Source organism: Lacerta agilis, chromosome 10 (genome assembly GCF_009819535.1).
Source record: "Lacerta agilis isolate rLacAgi1 chromosome 10, rLacAgi1.pri, whole genome shotgun sequence".
NCBI lineage: Eukaryota > Metazoa > Chordata > Lepidosauria > Squamata > Lacertidae > Lacerta > Lacerta agilis.
Genome location: NC_046321.1, coordinates 68,367,897 through 68,392,458, shown reverse-complemented (window position 1 = coordinate 68,392,458; position 24,562 = coordinate 68,367,897). Strand labels below are relative to the sequence as shown.

At 46.9% G+C, this 24,562-nt stretch overlaps 2 protein-coding genes across 9 annotated transcripts; one reads left to right on the top strand and one right to left on the bottom strand.

The window, feature by feature from the left end:
- Positions 1–1,108: 1,108 nt before the first annotated feature.
- On the bottom strand, positions 1,109–16,535 carry DCLRE1C (DNA cross-link repair 1C). 8 transcript variants are annotated; one of them, XM_033162246.1, is made up of 14 exons: positions 16,381–16,534; positions 15,235–15,286; positions 14,329–14,413; positions 13,215–13,274; positions 12,324–12,379; positions 11,409–11,510; positions 10,884–10,956; positions 10,050–10,190; positions 9,790–9,891; positions 7,421–7,557; positions 5,103–5,157; positions 4,053–4,141; positions 3,027–3,127; positions 1,109–2,357 (listed from the first exon to the last, which is right to left on the bottom strand). In XM_033162246.1, exons 1-14 carry the CDS (start codon positions 16,487–16,489, stop codon positions 1,363–1,365), a joined length of 2,157 nt encoding a protein of 718 aa, XP_033018137.1. In that variant the 5' UTR covers positions 16,490–16,534; the 3' UTR covers positions 1,109–1,362. The 8 variants fall into 8 exon arrangements, with proteins under 8 accessions (XP_033018137.1, XP_033018139.1, XP_033018140.1 ...); XM_033162248.1 differs by lacking the exon at positions 16,381–16,534 and adding an exon at positions 15,602–15,647; XM_033162249.1 differs by lacking the exon at positions 9,790–9,891 and having other exon boundaries at positions 16,381–16,535.
- Positions 16,536–16,826: 291 nt separating this feature from the next.
- On the top strand, positions 16,827–24,491 carry MEIG1 (meiosis/spermiogenesis associated 1). The gene is made up of 4 exons (XM_033163132.1): positions 16,827–16,874; positions 18,483–18,618; positions 20,510–20,675; positions 24,263–24,491. The coding sequence occupies exons 2-4, from the start codon at positions 18,491–18,493 to the stop codon at positions 24,389–24,391; spliced, it is 423 nt and encodes a 140-aa protein (XP_033019023.1). The 5' UTR covers positions 16,827–16,874; positions 18,483–18,490; the 3' UTR covers positions 24,392–24,491.
- The last annotated feature ends 71 nt before the right edge of the window (positions 24,492–24,562 follow it).

The following is a 24,562-nucleotide window of genomic DNA, read 5'->3' as shown; positions in this document are numbered from 1 at the left end:
GGTAACAGTTGTGCATTCAGCAATGAGCTGCAGAAAATATTTCATAGGGGAGCTAGTGTTTTATATATGGCAAGTGACAGATAAAGGGTGAGCGTAAACAAGAGTTCCTAAAACCCAACATGGGTTGCGGGTGGCGCTGTGGGTTAAACCACAGAGCCTAGGGCTTGCCGATCAGAAGGTGGGCGGTTTGAATCCCTGCGACGGGCTGAGCTCCCATTGCTCGGCCCCTGCTCCTGCCAACCTAGCAGTTCAAAAGCACACCAAAAAGTGCAAGTAGATAAATAGGTACCACTTCGGCGGGAAGGTAAACGGCGTTTCCGTGCGCTGCTCTGGTTCTCCAGAAGCGGCTGAGTCGTGCTGGCCACATGACCTGGAAGCTGTACGCCAGCTCCCTCAACCAATAAAGCGAGATGAGTGCCGCAACCCCAGAGGAGTCTGCGACTGGACCTTATGGTCAGGGGTCCCTTTACCTTTAAAACCCAACATATACCTAAAGCAATAGGAATAATCAAGACGGGCTCCTTTTCTTGTTATTGTCCAAGAGGCACCCTTTAGGCCTGGATGGTTCCTCCACTCACAACCCTCTAGGACTCTTCTGAATGCCAGAGCTTGTTTGAAGGCCAGCTAGTTTTGGCTAGTAAACATCTGAGCAATTTCTTGGGAAGGTAAGTGAGAAAGGAGGAAAGTTGTTGATTGTGTCAAACCCACTGGACTCACTGTTCAGCAACCAGTCTGCCTATTTTTGTTAAAGATTTTCTTGCCTCCCATTTGGGCTATAGTTTTTATTTGCAAAATGGTACGGTAGCGTCCTTTGTGAACACAGGTTGGCCCCAAAGCTGTAAAATGTATATGAAGGTGCTACTGGTTTTGGACCAATAGGTGAAGCCAAGAACAGATTAACAGACCTTAAGGAAAAGGGAGAATTTTAAATAATGGCAGCTTTGTTCCGCTGGTAAAAAAAAGACTAGGGAGAGTTGAAAACATTGTGTTGGTTATAGAAAGTTTTAGTGGTATCTGTATTAAAGTGTTAGAATGATCACAGAAAAGAGAAACTAAAATCCAAGAGACTTTAAAGCCATGGTTTCCAAAAGGATTGCCAAGGTTGTGTTATCAAATCTCACTTTTATTGTAGAACCTAAAATTCAGAGTGCAAATGGTTCAATTAGATTTCCAATTTCTGTGTGAATGAAGCAACTTCGTATAAAAACAGAAAAATAGTTTGCATTTTCAGTATTGAAATCGGAAGTTACAAAAGCAAAAATTCAAATGGCACATGGTCAACTGTCAAAATACATGATTTGAGGAATAACGTCATTCATTCATTCATGACAGAAAAAAGTTGGTAGCTCTTTTTGTTTCCCATCAGTGTAGACTTTCCCCTGCTGCCAGCTTCTTGTACAGGCTGCACAGCTGGTCTGGTTTAGGAACCTCTGTCTCGGGGGTAGAGGGGATTTCAAAGTCAGAAGAGCTCTGAGACTCTAGTTGGTCCTCAGGCTTGAGCAGCCCTGAACTCTCTTGTTTGCTCCTCTCCGGAGTTGGTTCAGCCTGCACACTTGGCGTCAGAGTAGGTGCTGCTGCTGCACTCGCCTCCTGAGCTCTGCCTTGGTGTTCCGACTTAATACTGTTCGTAGAAGGTGCAGTGTGAGCCAAAGCCTTGCAACTCTGCATGTCTGTTCGGTTTTCCCCAGCAGGGAAACAAGATGAGTAAAGCATTGCTCGCTCTGCTCCTCTCTTTAAAGGGCTGAACTCAAAAGTCTTTCGCTCTTGTGGGGAAATGAGCACAGTATCCGCCTGACTGTCCCACCCTTGGCTCCCTTGTTCCGATATGTGCGTTGACTGAGAAGAGTTTTGGGAGGAGATGTGAGTAGAATCACTAAAATCCTCATTATCGCTGAACAGGTTGGGGGACTGAGGCTCACTAGAATCTGTGGGAGCTGGAGCATAGTCCTCGTGTTCAGAGGTATCTGTGTCTTCCACACGTCGCTTAAAGAAGGCATCCCACTTTGGCACCTCCAAGTCCTCATTTTGTTTGCAAGTGGGCTCTGAGCAGACCAATCCTGGATTCGGCAGCACAGTGGCGGACTCTGCACTAGGTGGTAGAAGTTCATCTAGAACCATGTCTCCCTCCAGTTCTTCCTCCTCATCGTCATCCTCACCGTTGGATTCCTCACACTCTATGAAATCTACCTTCAAAGGGGCTGGCATGGGCGTTGCCCTATAACTTGTTTTGTCACTGTCATCCTGATGGTTCTCAGTAAGGGGCTTATTTTCAGATGCTGTCATTTCTGGGAGAAGTTTTGGAATCTTGTATCTTATAGGAATCAATTCTGCATCAAAGAGATCGTCACTCCCGCCATCTGCCAAGACAAAAAACCCAGGAACATGAGAAGGTAACAAGATGGCTTGAAGCCAATCTCCAAATGCCTTACCATCATAGGACACCTTTTCCTGGATTATAAAACTTCCAGGGGGGAAGACTTCTAAACCACAGAATGAGAGAACAGGTTGCCTAACTACTCCCAGCTATTTTCTACATGCAGAGAGATTTACCATTGGAATGGGCACAGTCCAGGATTCTGTTGCACGCTTGAATCAGCAGAGCAGCCTATGAGGCTGTAAACCGATGTCTGGACTGTTGGACTCCAAGCTAACCAGGGACAACCCTATGGGAGATAATTCGTACAGGTAGAGAATGTCAGACTAGAACTTGGGAACCCTGAGCAAAATCCCTGCTTAAAGCTATGAAGTTTACTGGGTGACCTGAGGCTAGTCATGTTCACTTAGTCGAAGCTAAGTCCCACAGGGGTGTTGGGAATGTAAGCTGGAGGGTGGACAGCAACTATGCATGCCGTGTTGAGTTGCTTAGAAGAAGGGCGAGATGCAAGTGAAATTAAAAAATGTAGTAAGTTCATTAGAGAGATGACATAATCATGCAATAAACATGATTTACTGCTTCAAAACCACAGGAGTCCTTTCCTTTGCCATCTCCCTCTGACTCTGAAGAGAGAAACTTGCCTTTCTCTTACCTGTGTCTGTTGTTTCTGAGGGTTTGGTTCTCTTCAGTGCTCCAAGTGGTTTATATTTCAGCTCGTTATTTCTGTTGTATGATGTACATAATGGCTTTAAACTGAAAAGAAGTAATAAGAATTTTGTAGCTTTTTAGATTTCTGAAACATTCATTAGTAAAAGGTAAAGATGCCCCTGACCAGTTGCGGACGACTCTGGGGTTGTGGCGCTCATCTCGCTTTATTGGCCGAGGGAGCTGGTGTACAGCTTCTGGGTCATGTGGCCAGCATGACTAAGCCGCTTCTGGAGAACCAGAGCAGTGCACGGAAAGACCGTTTACCTTCCCACCAGAACGGTACCTATTTATTTACTTGCACTTTGACGTGCTTTTGAACTGCTAGGTTGGCCGGAGCTGGGACCGAACAATGGGAGCTCACCCCGTCGCGGGGATTCGAACCGCCGACCTTCCGATTGGCAAGCCCTAGGCTCAGTGGTTTAGACCACAGCACCACCCATGTCCCCTGGAAACATTCTTTAATTTTCAGCAAATTCAGATGTTCATTGAAAAGACAACAACCAACAACCCTGCTAAGATAACCAGAAGTACTTTGCTGGACTTATTATAATTATGGAAGGGGGGGGTGCCTAACCTAGGCCCAAGATAAATGAATTACTACTGTACAATATTTCCCTAAAAGTACGGTTGTGTCATAAAAATAGATCTATATAAAACCGATTTGAATAATAAAAGCATAAAACCTACTTCCTTATCTCGAGCCTAAGCTCCTCTCCCTGATGTTACTAGACAGCAGAAACACCAGGATGCTGCTTTCATAATGTAAGTTGGCTTTCACTTGTGAACATGGACAATGACAGCATGTTGTTTTACTATGCAGAGCAGAGATGGAAAATTACTACAAGGAGTAAAGCTTTCTCAATTGAGCAGTTTCAGTGAGCATAAATAACTCATACAAGGCAGCGTCATTTTTAACACTAGTTAGAAAACATTGCAGCAAAGAACCAGAGACAAAGAGACAGAAACTTACATTTCCATAAGTTTGTCTTCTGTCACACCTACTGGAATTACATTGGGATACACATTCACTGGGCGAATGTAGCTCAAGAAATCCTGAATCTACAAAATAGGATTGGAGGAGGAATTAATTTTCTGCAGTTAAACATGGCTTGCAGTCCTTTTTGTGCTATTTGCCACTGCTTTGAGAGGCTTTTTTTTCTTTTTACAAAGAAATGAGGCTAGCCAAGATGGCAGATGACTAGAGTTCCAATTCTGCCCTCTGAACCACGCTGGCACTGTGTCTCGCCACGTCACCATCTCCAGCCAAAGCTCCATCAGCATTCTGATTTGCGCACAAGGCTGCTGTGCTCATAGAATGGCCCCAGCAGGCATGAGGACCCCTTTGCTCAGACGTCTATAGATTTTCTCTCTGACATACGCATCCATTTAAGGTTGCCACTTTTTATCTCTCAAGAGTCACTTCAGTGGGATAAAGCCAGTAGGTCATTAAGGGGCTTAAAGGAAGCAGGAATCCTTGGATGAGAGGCAGACTCCAAATGTGATGGATGACACACACCGAATCAGCACCTGCTATTGTGGACATTCCTATCAGGAGGCAGATTCTGCCGCCTTCTCATGCACTCAGAAAACAATCAGCCATTCTGGGGGCACGTGAAATCTCTGGACGTTTATTAATGCTCGGTTCCCTTTGCCTGTTTCAAGTTGTGGAGCCTCGGGGCTGAGTCGAAGAGAGCAAGCTGCAAGGTTTCTGGTTCAAGTCTCCTGTCTGCTATGAGAGAAAAGAGGGGCTTCCCTAGGCATGCTACATCCTCCTCAACCTCAGTCCTTGCCTATAAAAAGGGGAAAATACCAACCGACCTCAAAGGGATGTTATCAGGATTACCAAGATAACATGTAGCAGCTTCAACGTACTTCATAAAGATGAAGAGTAATTATTGTACTTTTACTAACCCCCAAAATGCATCCTATAAAGGCTACAAAATCTAAATATAAAATCCTATAAAGACTGTTCTGTATATTATAAAAGGGGGTTGTTTTACAAAACAAATAATATCCATACCTCGCTGTAAGAAGAGTGGAAAGAAAAGCAAGCTCTGTATGAACTTTCCCCAGTCCTAAGCAGAAACCAGAAATTAAATTATCAATATGTGAACAGCACCAGCACCTTAATAAAAAAGCAGATCGCATATAAAAATTGATGTCATGCCTCCCTGGAAGAATATCACAGAAAGTGGGGGGCCAGCCAGGCCCCAACCACAGGCATCTTGTTCCTGCAAGCCTTTAAGGGCAGGGGAAACACTCGAGAAGAACTTTAAAACTAGTAACTCGTGCCCGAGGCTGGTTCTTTCCCCCACTTTCATTTTGTGTCGTGTATTTTAGATCATGTCAGAGGGCAGGGACCACCTTACAGCACTACAAGACCCTAGAGGGCCCTTTTTCAGTTGCAGAGTCATGCTGCACACCTACGTAAAGATACCTTTATTTATCTATATTCTGCCATGTGTGCCAGGGCAGCTATCAACATAAAATTCAAGGAAACTATCTATATATATAAAATGCAAGTGTCTCTGCGTCCAGTCCGTGTGTCTCTGGGTTTGCGCTACTGCTCATGTGCCCCAGGGACACAGGGATTGGATGGAGAGAGATTGGGCCGCGAGCAGCGCCGGCAGTTGAAGCGGGGCGGTTGAATCGGAATGCCGGCGCTGCAGAGGACGAGGGGAGGCTGAGGAGGAAGGCCACGCTGCCGCTGCCGCCGCTACAATGAGGGCCCCGGGCCTTGGGTGAAATTCCTTCCTCTCCCGGTTCAAACCAGAGTCACACCCATTCCCTGACCCTTGCTCTGGCTGGCGCTTCTTGCACCGCTACCCGAGGATCGGGAGAAACTCGGCCGTCCCTCCCACCCCCCAAGCCCGGCTACCGAGAGAGCCAGGCTCCTCCTCCCTGGGCTATCGGCGCTGCCTGTCCCTGGCCGCCAAACCCGCTCAGGGGGATCCCTTTCAGCGCCGCCCTTCGTTGCCCAGCAGCAGGGCCATGATCTCCGCCCTGGTCGCGCTCTTGCGCCGCGCTGGGGGGCGCCTGCTGCTCCGCTGTGCTGGGCTCAGCAGAACCTCCTGGGCTCACAGGTACCAGGCAGTGCAGGCGAGTGACGCCGCTTTCCCACCCTCTCGGCCCCGGTGGACTTCTAGATCCGGATTGGCGACGTGGCACCACTGAGGAGGGTGGCAGCCGACGCTGCCTCCGCAGGTCGCTCAGGAGAGGCGGGCATCTTGAGGAGGCTGCGCGAGACGCCGCCTACGCTGCGGCTGCTGCCGCTGTTGCTCCCGCCAGCGCGGCTGCCCATTGGGGCGGCGACACTGCTGGGCAGGCCTCTTTGGCCCGGCCGCCTTGCCGCCTCTCTCCTCCGCCCACACCGCTTCCCCTCAGGCAGGCACGGGCTGAGGGCGGGCTCGCAGACCCTGCTGCTGCTGCTGCTGCCGCCGACGCTGCTGCTGCTGCTGCTGCTCCCGCGGCGGGAACCTGAGGCAAAGCGGGCAGGCGGGGCGGGCGGCGGCAGACCCCCAAGCTGCGCCCCTGGGCCACTGAGATTGGGGGGGGGGGGTTGAGACGGCGGCAAGGGTTGCAGAAGCCCGGCCTGCCTGTCACCTTCCACGGCATTCAAAGCGCCACCTGCAGCGCAAACTCCTGCTTTGCGCAAATGGCACTGTAGGCGGTGGGACAACCGCAAGGAGATACCAGTGTGGAAAGAGCCCTGCGGGTGTGCCCGCCCGCGCCCCGGCGACCTGCACAGCCCGGCCCTGCGCTGCCAATCCTGGGGGAGCTCAACTGCCCAAGAAGCGCACACGGGAGGATAGCAGCCTACGGCTGAGCGGGATAGGGAGGCGCAGCGAGAGCATAGTAACAAACAAAACAATACACACTTTTGTGACAGGAAATAAAAAAGCTCCCTAATGTGGGCTTTTGCATTTTTATTGGGGGTCCTAGCAACCTAAAAGGTAACTCTGCTTCAGGGGAGAAGGTACCATGCCTGTCTTTAAAAATAAAAAAAACAACTTTGCTGCAGCCCCCTCCACATATGTTCTAGCGCCCGTTATTTTAACGGGCTGAAACCACTAGTATACAATAAAGTGACAAAACTACAGCACCTAAATGTACCTATCCTCTCCCAAATAAAAGTACCCTCGAGTTTCACTTGAGTGTGGGCTGGGACTGGCTGATCTCCTCTGGAAGGGAGAAAGCCATCTCTTGCATTCACAATTAGGTCATTTAGTGCTTTATTTACTGGCAGCAACACTTTAAATGGGGTCTGGCAGCAGTAGCTGCTCCATGCTCTGGACTGTTTGATAATTTTTTTACAAAATACTTGAGAAGAGTACTCACCTCACTATTACATTTGTTTTCCTTGTCCTCTCTCCAAACCACATTGTGGATGGCTTGACGCTAATTATGTGCAACCGCTTTCCATTCTGAGAAATCACACCACAAGGCAACCTGTTCCCTCGGAACATTTCATCATCCTATCATAGAGACAGCATTAACTGTAGCACCCAGGCAGATCAAGCACGTCCTTTTTTCAATACCTAATGTAACTTTGCAAATTCTTTTACCTACCACGTTCCTCTGCTTCCCTGTGAGAAATGAACACACACACACACACACAACTGGCTGCCTCCTGTACACAGACTGCCCACCTAATGGAGACAGAGCACCAGAGTTCTTATATTATTCTAATATTAAAACATCTTCATTTATACCACACCTTTTCCCTGAGGAGACTCAAGGCAGCTTACAGATAAAAACAAGAACTGCTAAAAACAGAAAATTCAAGCATTAAAATACAATTAAACCCTGAGAGAATTAAAACTACATACATAAAACCTGTTTCAAACAGATGCAAAATCACCCAGATGCTTTTGTGCTCTGAGGGTCAGAAGCTTCATACAGTATAGGGACCGTGAAGAGAGCCGCCCATCTAAGGTTGCTCTTTTGCAATTGGAGTGGGACTGTGGGCGGCACAGAACAGCAGAAAGACTTAAAGGGGCTCTGCTACTCCCCCCCTTAAAAAAAATACACAACTCCCAAAAGCTAATACCCCTCCTGCCCAAGCCCCTAAATAATTGGTTCTGGAACCTTCTATGTGTGGAATCTCCTCAAGTCCTCATTTCACTTCTTTCAGGCCTAATTGTGTTTTATATTTATCGATAGCCACCTTGAGGCTTTGCAGTAAGATGAGATATAAATTACGAAAATAAGGAAACTATAACTGGGCAGTTGGGCTGGGCGATACCTGGTGTTTGACATATATCAGCAGATAAATATCGCGATATACTGATACATCACAATGTCTGAAATGTGTCTGGCTGCTTCCCCATTCTGCTCTGGGGCGGTGGCAGGGGGCCTTCCTCAAAGCCACAGGTGGGCAGGCAGATGGAGCCTGAGAAGGTGCTCATCTTCTCAGGCTCCGTCTGTCTGCCTGCCTGCCTGAGCAAGGGAGCCTCCCCTTTCCTCAGTCAGCTGCAGGAATGACTGACCAGGAGGAAGAGGCAGCCTGCCCGCCTGGATGGAGCCAGAGGCAGGCAGACGGACACAGCCTGAGAAGGTTGCAGGCAAGCACCTTCTCAGGCTCTGCCTGCCTGCGGCTTTGGTGTCAGCAGGCAATTTGAACTAGCCATACAGTGCAGCTCCGCGGCCACCAACAACACAGCACATTTCACTCCCATCTGCCTGCACTGTGCTGGCAGCGAGCGGCTGGGAAGCTGCAATGTATTGGCAGCTCAATAAGTCTGAAACCAGTATCATGATCTGAACATCATACTCGTTTCAGACAATGTGTCGCCATATTGCCCAGCTCTATTGGGCAGCCATGTTTGTTCTTTCATGCATCTAAAACTGGGGTGGAGGGAGGTCTTGGCAATATTTCGAGGAGCATCCCACAACGAGGGGAGCTCAGCACTCCCCCCCCCCCGCTAGCACCCCAGACTGGGACTTAGTATCACAGCTATGAATAAATGTAGCTTCTCGCTATGCTCTTAGCATTGGACACGCTTTGAATACTCCTGATGTGCTGTGGGACTCAATTGGAGCTGCCGAGTAGCATCTCTTAAGCCCTGAAGCAGCCTGCACACTGCAAGGTTCTTTTCCACCAACACATTCCTCCCTGAAGTGTCCTCTGGGATCAGCTGGGGCTCAGGAGCAGCTGTTCAGAGGTGGCATCTGCTTCCTGGAATACCCTCCCCTTGAAGGTACGCAGGAAGCTGCCTTACACCAAGTCAGACTACTGCTCCATCTCGCTCAGTGTTGCTGACTGATTGGAAGCAGCTCCCTGGCATTTCAGGCAGCAGACAGCTCTACCCAGATGTGCCAGGGGTTGACCTGCAGAGCTTGTGTGCTGTCCCTGAGCTACAGCCCTTCCACTCAGCCAACCTAGGACTGACCTTCAGAGTGGTGTTTTCAGGGGGACGGGGGACACCTGTCTAATAGCTTCCTTGATGGGTTTTTAAAAGTGATACTTTACTGTCATCTCGTCTGTGCTTTAGTTTTATTTTGGTTTAGTGCATTTTATGGCACTGTGAATAGTCATTTTAGAAAAGCCATGGGAAAGTAAACCTTCTCCCCAAATAAGAACATTAAAACTGCTTTGGCCAAACATCTCCTGGTTTCTTCAAAGCCAAACTCTTCTTTAACATGGAGCCCCAGGGGCTCTAGCACTTAACACCCAAGGGGGGTGTCAATTGCTGACAGATACGCACCCTTGGATGGCGACAGGCATGAATCTGAGTGTGCCGACTGGAGGTGATGTGGTAGAGGATTTCTGGCATGTTTTTAAACATTTCCAATTTGTTCACGTGCACCTAGGAAATTAAGTTTGCCATTATTAGTGCTGTTCTAGACTAACTGGGAAAAGAGACAGCAAGCTTCTCCTTCCCAAGGAATTTACCTTGTGGTGGGGAGGAGGGATCATGGTTATGCTCCATTCAGAAAGGGGTTGTATTCAGAACGACAATCTTACCTTAACTCCAAGCTCCTCGCTGAGATTTGTGAACAAATACTCATATCCATAAGCTGCTTTGCAGTTCAGCCACACCACATGATAAGGACTGAGGGAGATCCAGCTTTGCACTAATTCTAATATGCCTTTCATGCATTCTTCCTGTTGAAGGAAAAAGACTGCAGGGCATTCGCTTACAGCAGATCTAAATGGATTTGCGTTCTGTTGAGCCCACAACTGATCCTTGGCCACTAAAACCAAGCACTTTGTGCAGGCAGAGTAGGGAGCTTCTTTTGGTCAAGGGCTGTCCTTCCATGTGTGGGGGGGGGGGGTTTCAGGGTCCACATACCAGCAGTCGGAAGGGCCAGAGGCACACACAAGTCAAATGTGTCTCCCTCCCTCCTGCTCCTTCTCTCTGTCATCCATCCAGCTGAGAAATAGGCATTGGCACCGTTCAAGACAACATTTCATTCAGGTCAAAGAAGCACTCCAGGAGGGCATGGGCAGGTCTGGTGAGGGGTGTGGCCTAGGGAGAGACTCTGGGGCCAGACAGGAAGCCCTGGAGAAGATGCCACTTCTAGGGCAGGCATTGCCGGAAGACGTTTCCACACTTCAAGATCCACTACTCAAAAGAGTTCCTTGGGAAGAGGGATTGTTAAACCACTCTGAGAACTGTAGCTCTATGAGAACAGGGTTCTCCTACCAACGCTCAGCACCCCTAATAAACTACAGTTCCCAGGATTCATTGAAAAGTTGGGTGCTAAAAGTCACAAGCGGAATTCTCGCCAAGCAAGCAAAATGCATGTTGGGTTTTTTGTTTGTTTAAAAAAATCTCTTCCTTCAAATTTTACTTACCCTGCTTGGGATCTGATAATACTTGGGATCACAGAAAGTAGTGTCCAAATACACACTCTGGATGTCTTTCACTCTGTAAGAAAGAAATTCAATACTATGATTGTGCTTGGCACAGCACTATCAGTTGTGTGTTACTCAGTAATATACTCATTTCTGTTGGCACCCAAAAGGTGACATTTGCCTTCAGAAATGAATGCACCTAGAAGAAACCAAGCAGCCTTCCTATCAAAGCAGTGCCCAAATCTCCACGGCACGCTGTGGCCATGGAAGGCAACATGCAAGCGCTAAGGCTCCGGGGTTCTTTTCTGTCAGCTCCCAGGCCAAAGCTCTCTAAAGAGTTAAGAGGTTTGCAGTCAGGGTCCGTGTGTTCTAGCGGTTTTCACGTGCAAAGCATACCCGTTATGTTATTGTACCTGCAAACGGTTAATATAACAGGGATCTGCCTGTCACGCCCCTGACCCTCTAATCGCGTTGGGAATGTCAAAGGGCAACGAAGCCAAACCAGAAAGGTCTACAATCCATTACCTGCTCCCCGAATGCAAAAGTTCCATTCTGGCCACTTCTCCCTTGGCAAGTCTGAAATCCCCAGTGTACAACACAGTGCCACTTTCACCTTGGAAGAGAAACCTGCAAGAGAAAAGGCACTGCTGTCAGTTTCAGCATTGGGGGTTTGGCTGAGTTTTGGAACAATGGAATGGTGAAAGCCAGGAGAGTGGGCTATGGCACTGGTCTTTGGCTAAGAAACTTGGGCAGCAGACGATTGCACATAGTGGGACGAAGAGGCATATAAACAGGTGCATATGTAATGCCCCAAGTGTCTTAATGACGCTTGTGACTGTGCGCATTTGCTCTTGTGGCTCTCCCCAGTTCTCACAAAAAACCAAACAAGGCCCTGCTCACCCAAGCTGTAAGTGCAATTTCATTTCCCATCAGCATTGGCATTAACTGCAACTAACACTAATGAGATTCTCTCTTAATTACAGAAACAGCCTCAAATCCTGGCTTCAATTTTTGGTTCAGAATAACCACTAGAAAAGGATGGCAAAAGAGAAATTTAAGCCCCCACTACAACTCCCAGTCTCCCATTCTGCAACCTGCTGCTGGTTCAACTGACAGTGTCATTCATTTGTTTTGTTTTTATTGTTTTTTAAATCTTATTTTGTACTGTGTTTGATTCTATGTTATGTCGAAAGACCAACTCATTAATAAATAGTAATCAATATGAATACAAACTGCAATTTTGCTTGGGCACAGTGTGTGAGACCAAGGCATCCCATTAAAAGGCCCAGATGCCCATAACCAGGGACAGGAAGTGGTGGGAAGTAAGTCATCCAAAATAAACTAACTGCAGTTTAATTCTTATAGAACTACAACCCACTGTGACATATATATTTTAATATTGATGTCCATTAATTATTTGAAGGCAAGAAAAATGCATACATAACTGATCCTGGGCAATGGCCAGCTGGCAGAAGTGTTACAACTAAATCTTCTTTCTGGAAAGAGACACAAATGAAGGAAGACACATAGACATTGACTCGTTTCATGTTAAGTTTGGAATGAATCGTTTTTGCCTGGCTGCCGTGCAGAGTGAAGACAAGGAGGTGGGAAACGGAACCCTGTGCGCACAAGGCATCTGGGGATAGGACCCCGTGGCCTGGGGTGTGTGGGGAGAGAGCAGTCACAGCCTCTTGCCCCTGACTTCATTTATATCAGGGATGGGAATCTGGCCAGTGGATCCACTCCTTATCTCCATACATCTCCCTCTCACCAGATATGACAGGCGGGTGGGGAGGCAGACAGGCTGCTGACCTGTCAGTCGCCTGATGTCACAACAACTCACTTTTGCCCTTGCCCTGTGAATTCAAACGGTGCCGGCAAGACGTGTCCAGTGCTTCCCTAATGCTGACAATCTGCTGATCATCAGCCCTGGTGAAGTCCTGAGAAGTGGTGGCTGGGAAGTGCTATGCCAGGAGATGTGCAGGCACAGACCACCAACTAATCAGTGCTGCCTGAAAAACACCTGCCAATAAGGTGCATGGACTAGAAGTTGCCTGCCCTTAAATCTACATGGCATGGGTTCTTGTGCCATATGCTTTTACCATATACTTTTATTATAAAGATGCAGAAAAGAGGAGAAACCTGAAGACTTCAAAGCACAGTATAAAAAAGAGAGGAAATTAGGGCAGACAAGGCAGGGGAAGAAAGTAAAATAGACAACAGGTTTCCATTTTGTTGGCCAAAATTGGAATTTCAGAGCAAAGAGTAACTAGCACTCCTACCTACTTAGGTGAAATATTAAAATGTTAAACAGCCAACTTAACTGACTACCTCACCAGATGCTTCATCAACCAGAGAAATCTGCGTTGGAGTTTCAACTTCAATGGAAACCTACAGCAGACAGACAAAACAAACAAATGTACAGAGGCCATTATAGGTGATGAGAACTGTTTTTACGGCATATACAAAACGGATGTTTTTAATGACATGGTAATAGCTAGCATCAGGAGACAAGCACATGCCTGTGGAAGGTAAGCCATTACCAGTAACTTATGACAAGGCTCCCCAACTTTCTGGAGCCTGGGGCCACGTCAAAATCTAAGAAACCTGTATGGAAGTCTAAGAAACTGTTGTGGGCCCCACAAAATGCCTGAGGATATGCACCTGAGGAAGAAGAAGAAGAGTTTGGATTTGATATCCCGCTTTTCACTACCTGAAGGAGTCTCAAAGCGGCTAACATTCTCGATTCCCTTCCTCCCCCACAACAAACACCCTGTGAGGTGAGTGGAGCTGAGAGACTTCAGAGAAGTGTAACTAACCCAATAATCCTCTGTTCTGCACCAACAGAAGCTCCACAAAAAGTCTGGAACATACCGTCTATCAGACAGGAGCTTGAGAATCAAAGTAATAGCGGGTGAACTGCTAATGGAGTTCTCTCTTCATTAAGAGACCTGAGCCACCATCTCCTACCGTGGCTATGCCAGGGCAGGGAGAACCTGAGACTGAACAGTCTAAAGAAAGGAAGAAAGTCCCAGGCTACACCGACCTGAGGCTCTGCCTTTGTATTTCATTTTAAGACACAACAGGTGAACGAAGTAAAGCTTAGGGTGGCATGAAGTTTTACTCAGAGTAGACATACTACCATAATATTAAAGATGGCGACTACAACACAGTTTAAACGGACTTCACCTTCTAGGACAGGCATAGGCAAACTCGGTCCTCCAGATGTTTTGGGACCACAATTCCCATCATCCCTGACCACTGGTCCTGTTAGCTAGGGATGATGGGAGTTGTAGACCCAAAACATCTGGAGGACCGAGTTTGGGAATGCCTGTCCTAGGATTATGGCAGCTTCACCTTTTGCTGACATTGCTAGTTATAACAGCTTTAAGATGCATTAATAGTGTCTGTTTACATCTACTACACATGAGAAGAGGTAACTTACAATGTGATTCTCCCAAAATTTATACCGTGGATTAGTTAGCAGCAACTCCTTTGTTACTGGTGAACAATACAAGCGAACTTTTAAGCTTTGAAGAAAAAAAGAGATACATGTCTCACAAAAAAGCAAATAGTGGTTGTCCAATATCCATAAAATCAAACAACAAAAAGTAGTTCTCAGCCTCCTTGCAAACTCCTTCAGCAAGCAAGTCTGTGATATGGCAAAGGTGCCTGTGACTTAAAGAGGGAGAAGTAAGCAATCTGCTGTATTATATGCCCTGTAGTCGCTTCCCCTGCCTACAGACAGAAGAAACCCATCTGACATCACACACTTGCTAGCTAGACAACTTTGCCTCTACCCAAACGACTCATCTTCCAAGATTAGAGTCCCACATTCCAGCACCATCCCTGCATTAGCTGAGCTACGTTTAGGAAGATAATAGAGAAGGTTGGCTACAATTCCCAGGGCATGTAAAAATATGCACTGCAGAAAGAGCAGTGTAAAATGAAACCTAAAACTACACTTAAGAACTGGGCAGGAAAGTGGAGGGAGAAATGCTTAGAATCTGAGCTACACTTACCCACATGTGAGAAATGGAAGTGAAACTGGAGTTTATACTAAGGACCCAGACAGAATGCTAAGAACTCAGGTAACAAACATAGCAAAAGAGGGTGTGTATGCAGTAAATCAGATAATCTACTATGGTCATTTTATAAATTACAGATTACTGTCTTTAGTTACAGAATATGAGAAGCTAAACTTCCATGTTTAAAATAAAAACAAGTTTCTTCTCATCCTTAAGCAGATCAGCCTGAGGAGATGCAGATGCTTTCTTATCCCTTCACTCACCACAGGTATCAGCCTATTATCACACACACATGGGCACACGTATTTCTCTCTTTTCATTACCTGCATGCCAGTCTTCTTTTTAGGGAAGGAGCTCTCAGGCCTTTCATGTGATCTAAATATTAGCATATTAAAAGAGGAAGATTATTTTAGAACTCCACCGTGCTAAGAACAGTCTTGGGCCTCAGCACAGGCAGAAGGACAGACACAAGCGTCAGCGTGGTGAGAAGCAGGGTTAAATCATGCTCCTATCCCAGAATCTTCTAAAACAGTTGCTAAGGAAATAGCGAAAATTAGAACCCCTCCTTCTCCTGAACTGTGCAATGCAAGCCCTTACATGGAACTCTCCACTTATGAGCATTACTTCTGGCAATTAAAAAAAAATTAAAATGGGGGAGTGCATGGGGGGGGTAGAGTTTATCAACCCCACCTGTCATTAAACCCAAAATGTTTTGACTTTTTGCGATATCCAGCACTTGCAGTTATCAGGAGCTGGACAGATGGGGACACTTTTCTTGTTACTGCTCAGGGACAAGGGCTCTGGGGTGTCAACAGAGGCAGGCGCACATTAGCAGGAAGAACATGTCCAGGGCCAGAGATTTGCCAAGAAAGTTTTCCCACCAACTGGTTTCAACCGGGCAGGCAGCAACTTTTGAAACATAATGAAGGGGGCAGTCCTGAGAAGGATGGCACTTGGTGCATGCTCAGAAACACTTGAATCTATGCGTCTTGTTTCCCGAGGCTAAGCCCCTGCAGTGAATAATAATAATAATAATAATAAATAGTAAAACAAAAGCAAAGCACTCCCTACTTCGGTGTTGACCAACACTGGCTGGAAGGATGTTGAGGGGGCAGCCTAAGCCAAGCGGCTGTGAAGTGTAGTGGTTGGAATGCTGGGCGAGGCCTGGGGGAGAGCGGGGTTCGTCCTCCCTCGGCTCGCTGGCTGTGACTTTGGGCCAGTCGCGGCCTCTCAGCCGGGCCTCCCTCGCAGGGTTGTTGTGAGGGCACCCTCCCATTTTATTTTATTTTTTAATTGCCAGAAGTAATGCTCATAAGTGGCGGGAAGAGGAAGAGCATGCGCAGTAGCTGCCGCCCCTTGCAAGGAGGAGGAGGAGGAACTCCTCGGGCGAAGCTTCACGAAAGGGAAACGGGGAAGGAGCAGGAGCAAGAGCAGCAGGAGGCGCCGCGTGGCAGCCGCCGAGGCCGGACCTTTGTGGCAATGAGACAGGAAATAGGCTCTGGCGCGGAGGTTCTCGCGGTCGAAGCGGTCGATGGAGAGCCGGGGATACTCGCGCATCCTCCCGCCGAAGCTGCTCATGGCGCGGCCGGACCCACCGCAACGGGGTTGCGGGGCGGCCGGAAATGTCCTGCAGAACTCCCTTCCGGCACTTCCGCCGAGGCCACTTCCGCCAGGCTCCTTTCCGCGCCGTCGCCCCCATTGGCCAGGAAAGGACGAGGCCCCTCCCACGCCTCGGCAGACGTCGGGCTGATGATGCAAACCCCCAAAGCGTGTGAAGTGTAAACTTTGCACTGATTGGCCACTGAAGGACAGCGCCCTCCCAGGTGCGTCTGCTGATTGGCCGCTTTTGCCCAGCGGCTCGAGACGCAGCCCCATTGGCCGAACTCCCGCCGAAGATTGCTAAGCAACCGCACAACCGCTGAGTGAGGGGGAAACGGCGCGCGCGGAGACGCTCCCGTCAGGGGTGAGTCGAGGCTCCGCTACGCGGGGCGGGTGGGACGAGCGGGGGCGGGGCTTCGGCTGGAAGTGCGGGAGAGCCGAGGGGGCCCGGAGGGAATCACGGCAGGACCGGGGGGGGGGGGGTCGGGAAAACGGCACGTTCCCTGTCCCAGAAATAAGCGTTGCTGATTGGGTTCCCAGCCAGCCCCGCCCACCTCGAGTTCCTTGGTCCCGCCCCAAGTAGTGCTCCACCCCTTTCAGATTTCAAATATCGCGATATCTCGACCGACAGCCCCGCCTCCCGTTTCCCTTAGCGGGGTTAACTTTATATTTAAAAAAAGAAGCCCAAAAGGTTGTTTCTTTTACGGCTGTTGGGGATTTTTTTACGCTTTAAATGGCCCCCGGGAGAAGGAAGGGCGGCGGCGGCGAGCCTTTAAGGAACCCCAACCCTGAAGGGGGGGAATTGGGGTCCTGCCTGCGGGGTGGGGGGGGGGGAGGGGGCTGCCTCAGGCGGCGGAGCCCAAGGTCCCTCCTCAGGGGCCACCCTGTCTCCCAGAGCCGAAGGAGTTCCGCCTCGCAGCCCTTTCCCTAGTGCGCTGCCTCCTCCAGTGCTGCGCCAGCAAACACTCATCCCTAGGAAGGTCCAGGCAACAGGTGCTGCCGCCACTTAAAGGGGGCCTTTCCATCTCTACAGGCGCCTCCAGGTAACCAGAGAGGAAGAGAGGCAATGAGGCAAATAAACAAAACTCCTAACTCCCCCCCCCCAAGTTATGGTACTTTTTCTGTCTATAAGATCCCCCCATGTATAAGACGACCCCTATTTTTTGAGCCCAAAATTAAGAAATAAATATTTTAAATATTCCGTGTATCAGATGACCCCCAATTTAAAACTTAAAAAATTGGGGGGAAACATAGTCTTATACATGGAAAAATATGGTATAGAGAGAGAGGGAGCAATTCACAAGTAAATAAATGATGTATATTCCCAATTACAGGTAGGAGAAGACTTCAGTCTTCTAGGACATTCTATACAAGATCTCAAAGTACTGGTAGCTGTCTTACTACAAAGGAATTTCAAAAATAGACTGGAAAAAGAAGTTGCTGAATTGCAACTAATTACCAAACTTAAAACCATGGAGAGACCTGGTCTGAATAGAGACATTGGATTCTTATCTCATTATACATGACAAAGCTATCTTTAGCCATCTCACCCCTTGCTTTTTCCTGTAAGGCCAGTTGCAGTCATTAACAGTCAACAGGTTTTCCACACCCATCAGCCAATCACCCATTCCCACTACCCTTCTGAGTAATACACCTCCTCACTCTCTCACTATATATAAGGGTCTGGTGACTTCTGTTTCAGTGTATCTGAAGAAGTGTGCATGTACACGAAAGCTCATACCATGAACAAACTTAGTTGGTCTCTAAGGTGCTACTGGAAGGAATTTTTTTATTTTTTATTTTCCCAAGTGATTCCAAAAGCACATATTAGACCCTTCCTGGTTTTTAATTCAGTTAAAAATTGGATTTCTTTGTATTCAAAGTTTCATTAAGTCACTCACAGGTACTTGCAGGCAGCAGTAGGTGAAAGTGCTCTACACACTTTTGGCTACTTTTGTTTTTGTTTTAGCAGGAGCTATTATGGAAAACCCAGTAGCATTCATGGATGGTAAGGATGTACCATGTTCAGCTTTCTCCTCCGATGAAGCACCTGTGTCAGATGTGCCTGGGACATCATTCAGGAGAGAATCAGATAGCCTTGAAGACTCGTAAGTGGTGATAATCAGAGTCTTCACGTTAACATGCTAGTTTGTTTCCATTCTTCACTGACAGTTCTTTTCATATGTGGGCCTATATTATCTAAGAGAAAGTTAATCCATCACAACTTGTAGAGGTGAGACAATTAGTGGCACTAAAACTTTGTGTTGTTTGGAATGCAGTATTTCTGTTGCCTAAGTCCATTCTGTCAATTTTATTGAATATAGCCAAGGCCTTTACAATGGACAACAGAGAATAAAAGAAAAACTTTCATCTAAAATCATACAACATAACCTGTAGCAGTTCACAACATAAAAGAAATGTACAACACTATATTTAAAATTGGAGTGCATTCATGTAGCTGGAATGGAGCTCCTTGGCTGCCAGCGCAAATTTGGCTACCTGGTGTTTAATATGTAGATGTTTATCTGCTGGGAGTTCAACTGTCACTTCCTGTGCAGATCGACCTGGAAGCCAATTAGGAATATAAATTTCCCTCTGGGCGTTGTATACAGAGGGCAAATCAGCAGATAGTGTGTGATGTCCTCTGCCTGATGACATCTATATATACATTTGCGATCCATATGGGGAATTCCCTGATATCTCCCCTCTAAACATGCTGAGGGCATCTGTTGGAATCTTAGTTCTGCAAAGGCCCTGCAAAGTTGTGGGAAGGTCAGAGTCCCAAGGTAACAGGGCCTTGAGTGACTGGTCTTAATTTGGGGGTACCAAGTAGAGTAATGGGCAGCAATGATGGATACTCTGTCTTGGTTGGCATCCTGATTAATAATCCAATTTCTAAGGGCTAAGTGGTTCTCCATTTGAATATTATAAGCCTTAAGGTTATATTGGCACTTTTCTGCCCAGCCCCCAGTCTTTAATTGCTCTAACCAGCAGAGCTTATTAAGAGTATGATACTCGAAGGCATTTAGCATGCACCAGTATCTCAGATAGGCTAGATCCATTCTGGCTGCTAGTAAGGGGAGGTGCAACTCAGCTCTAAGGTGGGCTGCTGGTGTCCCGCAGCGAAACCCTAAAAATCTGCCTCATAAATTTATTTTGTAGGGCCTCTATTTCAGATTTAACACCAGTTCCCCATATCTCAGCCCCGTAGAGCATTTGGGCAAGGATTTGAGACAAAGATTTTTATAGCTGGGTTGATTAGCTGCCTGCCCTTTGAATGGAATAACCTATATAGCTGCCCAGTAGAATGACCAGATATTAGCTTAATTGCTTCCAGATGGGGTTTCCATGTAAGGCGAGTGGAGGTCCGGAGAAAAGACTCTGTGTGCTAGGATGACTCTGTCAGCAGAAGGCAGTGCACCAATGTTGGCCCTTGCCTGCTTGGGTACAGAAGAAAACAGAAGGGGAAGGGGAATTGTACCCTATGGACACATGTCCTGAGAACCCAATTCTCCCTTCCAAAGATCCTTTTTTAAAGCAAAGAGAAATTCCCACTTCGCTGCTAAAGAGATCTCAATGGAAGAGAAAAATTGCACCCTGTGGAATTGTTCTACAAAGATGTCAGCTATTGTTTGCTGCCAGAAAGATCTTGGAGAGGAAATTGGGATCCAGAGCCACAGTCCATGACATCATATTTCAGCAACAAAGACTTGGCTTCCTTTTGCCAAATGCGGGATTGTGGAGAGGCAGAATATACCCTGTAAATGTCATGTGTCCCCACTCATTTGTCCTGCATTTTAAATATAGCTTCATCTAGTTGATAGATTATTGTACTTAACACACTGGGATATTGTTTACTTGTGTTTTGCTCTAGATGTTTTAACAAACTATAATTATTTTACAGTGCTCATGTCTTTTTACATCCACATTCAGTTGAAAATCACTTCTAACTCTCAAGCGTTCTCCATACAATTGAAACTCTTTAAAAATTGCTTTCAGCAAATTAACTGGTGATGTCTCTGGAGCCACAGCCAGTATTGACACCAAACCTAAATCCATACATCGTGCCAAGATATGGTCAGGTGAAGTTGAGAATCTCTACAGATTTCAGCAAGCCGGATATAGGGATGAAATTGAATATAAGCAAGTGAAGCATGTAGACATGGTAAGACTTCATAATTATGCAAGCATTTTGTAGTTTAATGGTAAACATTCTGTCCTTTTAAAATATTGCATATAAATGTTTTCTATGACCATAATTCATTTTTTTAAATATTTGTGTTCTCTGCCTGAACTGATTTGCCCCTGTGTACACCCTCAGAAAGTGAAGAAGAACAAGAACAAGAAAGTTTTTAGGCTGTGTTAGGGGACCAGTAATCTTTCACTTGGAGACTGCCTCAAATGTCTTGTCCCATAGGAACCAACTTGGGAAGCTTCACTGGCTTTTAAAGCTATTGGTGTCTTTGTGAATCAGTAGTGGTTACTCAAATCGCACCTCCATCTCAAGACATATTTGCAGGTCTTCCCATTCACAAAATTCACATCAGAAATGAGGTGGAATAACAGCAATCCTATGCTTACTCAGAAATAAGTGTGATTGAGTTCAATATTCAATACTCAGTTCTCAATACTCAATTCAATATTCAATACTCCTATTCAGAGCAGACCCACTGTCATCAGTGGACATGACTGGTCCACTGATTTCAGTGGGTCTGCTCTAAGTATGGTGTATGGGGTGTTGGGGAGGGGTACTATCTGATGGGGGGCACATCATGCTCCTTCTGGGGTAGTTTGTCCACCTTTGGTCCCTACTCTGCACTCAACTCTTAACCTGTGGCTCCTAGAAGCTGTCAGGATGTGACAGTGGCCACACCCTGGGAAATGGCTTCGATTGGCTGGCTAAACCAGGAGGAAATTGGTGGGTCTCTCTCTCTCTCCCCGCCCCCTGTAAGTTAAGGGCTTCCCCTGTAGGCCAAGGCAGGCTCTGGTGGATTGAGTGGATGAGACCGATAGTGGGTTCAACGGTCAAGAAGGCGGTTTCTGCATGTGCTATGGATGGAAGTGAGGAGCAGACAGGGCTCATGAATCTGGGAAGGGTGCTCATCTAGAAGAAGGAAAACTCTGATCCTAAACCTCTGCTCCCTTGTGGGATATCTTTGGCAGAAGAAAAGGCTAAGAAGTACACCCTGCAGAATTCTGGAGTCCGTAAGACGGTTGGATGGTGCCTTGTATGCTTCCTTCCATCAACTCCTGCAGCCAAACTGGTGCCAAACATCTTGCTTTGCTTTGGACCCCATCAGAGAGGCTGAGAGGAGGGTCTTGTTTTCTGGGCAGCCCAGGACCTCCAGTCACACTGCCCAAGCTTGTGCTTCAGGGAAGTCATTTCAGTGCTGCTGGCACAGCAATTTGACATAACCCCCAGACATGCACTCCATTGTCTCTTGAGACAGATGGATACCAATAACTCTGAGTAGGACTCAGTTGGATCCTACCCCAGGTGCAGAAATTCTGACTGTCATGATTTTGTGTGCATGTGTTGGTGGAACACACGAACCTGTTTCCCTGACTTTTGATTACTATTTGGTAGGGCCACTGGGTGTCGTGTACAGGCCTCCACTTTGCTACCCAGATTGCTTTTGGAGTCTCTCAGGGTGCAGAAGAAAAGTATGATACATAAAATCATTGGCTGGGATTCAAAGAATTGCATAAATAATTTCACCTGCTCAAGAACACTTTGTACCAGCATTTTGTGAACGTCAGCTCCTCTCCTTACACATAGCATGCCATTATTGAATCTGAAGGGACGTGCTGAAGCATTTGGAGGGTTTGATATAAAGGGGAAAGCCAAATATCCCGCCAAGCATGCCCAGCTCCTTGGGCGTGCTTAAAGTAGCTCTTTGGATCCTGGCCATGAGTACAGCTCAGAAGTTGCTCTTCATGTCATTCATTCAGCCATGAGAAATGGATCATCTCTGCCTTTTAAACAACTGAATGGCTGATACTTAGTTTCACAGTGTGTGGAGGTTCTGGTATCCTTGACTAATCAACAGGAATCACACACTTAACAGGGGGAGGAGGAGAATGCTGGTATTACAGCTGCATTTCATGTACGCTCCGGCTACATACCACATGTCTGGCATTTGCCTGCTAAAGGATTGCCTGCACACCTTCCTGCCTGGGGAGCTGTTATGCCCACTCCAGCAACAATGAAACCAGCTTGGACTGCAAAGAGGCAGTTATTAGGGTGCTCTGGTGCTGTTCACCCTACTCAGTAAGGTTGAGCAGTGAAAATGTTTCCTCCCCAGGGGGACATGATGCCCCTGTGCTCGCACCCTCTAGCATTTCATTTTGAAGAATTATTCCCTGTTTTTTTCCAGGTGAGCATTCCAGAGTCCTTTGTAGTTATCCATTGCTGACAATCATGAGATTGAATGGAGCTGGACCTTTTGGCCTTCCAGCTTCTGACCCTTCAAAAGCCCTAGGTTTTTTGAGAACTATCATGGAACGTATGGCTTTCTGTGTTTTGGATTTCATAAAAGCTGTCACCCTGGGAGAATCCTATGTGCCAGAGAACACAGAGTTTCTCCCATTTTGTTTAGAGCAGATTTTGTTAGAGCAGATTTTAGCTCATTTATTCATAGAGCAAATGAGCACCCTAAAATTACCATTGAAAACATTTGAAAGTATCCTTTACTAATTGAGATGAATGGCCTTCAAGTGGATGATGGTCACAAGACTGGATAAAACACTAAAATATTGTGGAATTGAAGATATGTTTTTGTTCCCTTTGGTTCTCTGTATCACTTTATTATTTATGAGAAACCATGACATATTTAGGGATGCGGGTGGCGCTCTGGGTTAAACCTAGTGCTTGCCGATCAGAAGATCGGCAGTTCAAATCCCCGCGAGCCTAGTGCTTGCCGATCAGAAGGTTGGCGGTTCAAATCCCCGTGACGGGATGAGCTCTCATTGCTCGGTCCCTGCTACTGCCAACCTAGCAGTTCAAAAGCACGCAGTGCAAGTAGATAAATAGGTACCACTCCTGCGGGAAGGTAAACGGCATTTCCATGTGCTGCTCTGGTTCACCAGAAGTGGCTTAGTCATGCTGGCCACATGACCCAGAAGCTGTACGCCAGCTCCCTCGGCCAGTAAAGTGAGATGAGTGCCGCAACCCCAGAATCGTCTGCGACTGGACCTAATGGTCAGGGGTCCCTTTACCTTTATGACATATTTAAGGTCTCACAGAGGGAGGGAAACAGGTCTGGCAGCTTCATTTTGTAGAAGAGGCACAAGTACGGAGACGGTTATAGAGGTACAGAATTGACGAGCATCAGCTTAAACAATTCATCATAGATTACAATCTAGATATCAAATATACAAAATGTATTATCATTACATACAAACTGGGGATCACACCTTAATTAATTAATTAATTATATTGACTGGTCCGATATTACCTAAAATATCACCATTTACATGGGGAGGTTGTGCTCCTTTTGGGGCCGTTTGTCCCCCTTTGGTCCCCACCCTGCACTCAGCTCTCACCTGTGGTTCCTAGAAGCTGCCGGCCTGCGCCATTGGCCACACCCCGGGAAATGGCCCCAGATGGAGCATGATGTGTCCCCCACCAGAGGAACTGCCCCTCTCCTGACATCGCATGCACTTATATCTCATCGCTGATGGATACCTTTTTGCATTGTGCCAGCTGTTGAAAGACATGTGCTTCCCACCCCCTTGTCCTTCTGCACACAGGTGGAAAGGTGGCCTGAAACTGGATTTGTGAAGAAGCTTCAGAGAAGGGACAATACTTTCTATTATTACAACAAAGAAAGAGAATGTGAAGACAAAGAAGTTCATAAAGTTAAAGTTTATGCTTACTGATTTTTGTTACGCCCCACTGTTGTTTTTCTAAAAGTAAAGTGCACTGAAATCATAATTTTGTTGTTGTGAATAATCTGGAAAGCATTAAACAAGTTGTTTTGGAAGTAGCTTGATCACTTTTTAATTATCTCTCCAGTCTTTCTGCAAAAAAAAGAAAAAGACCATCATTAT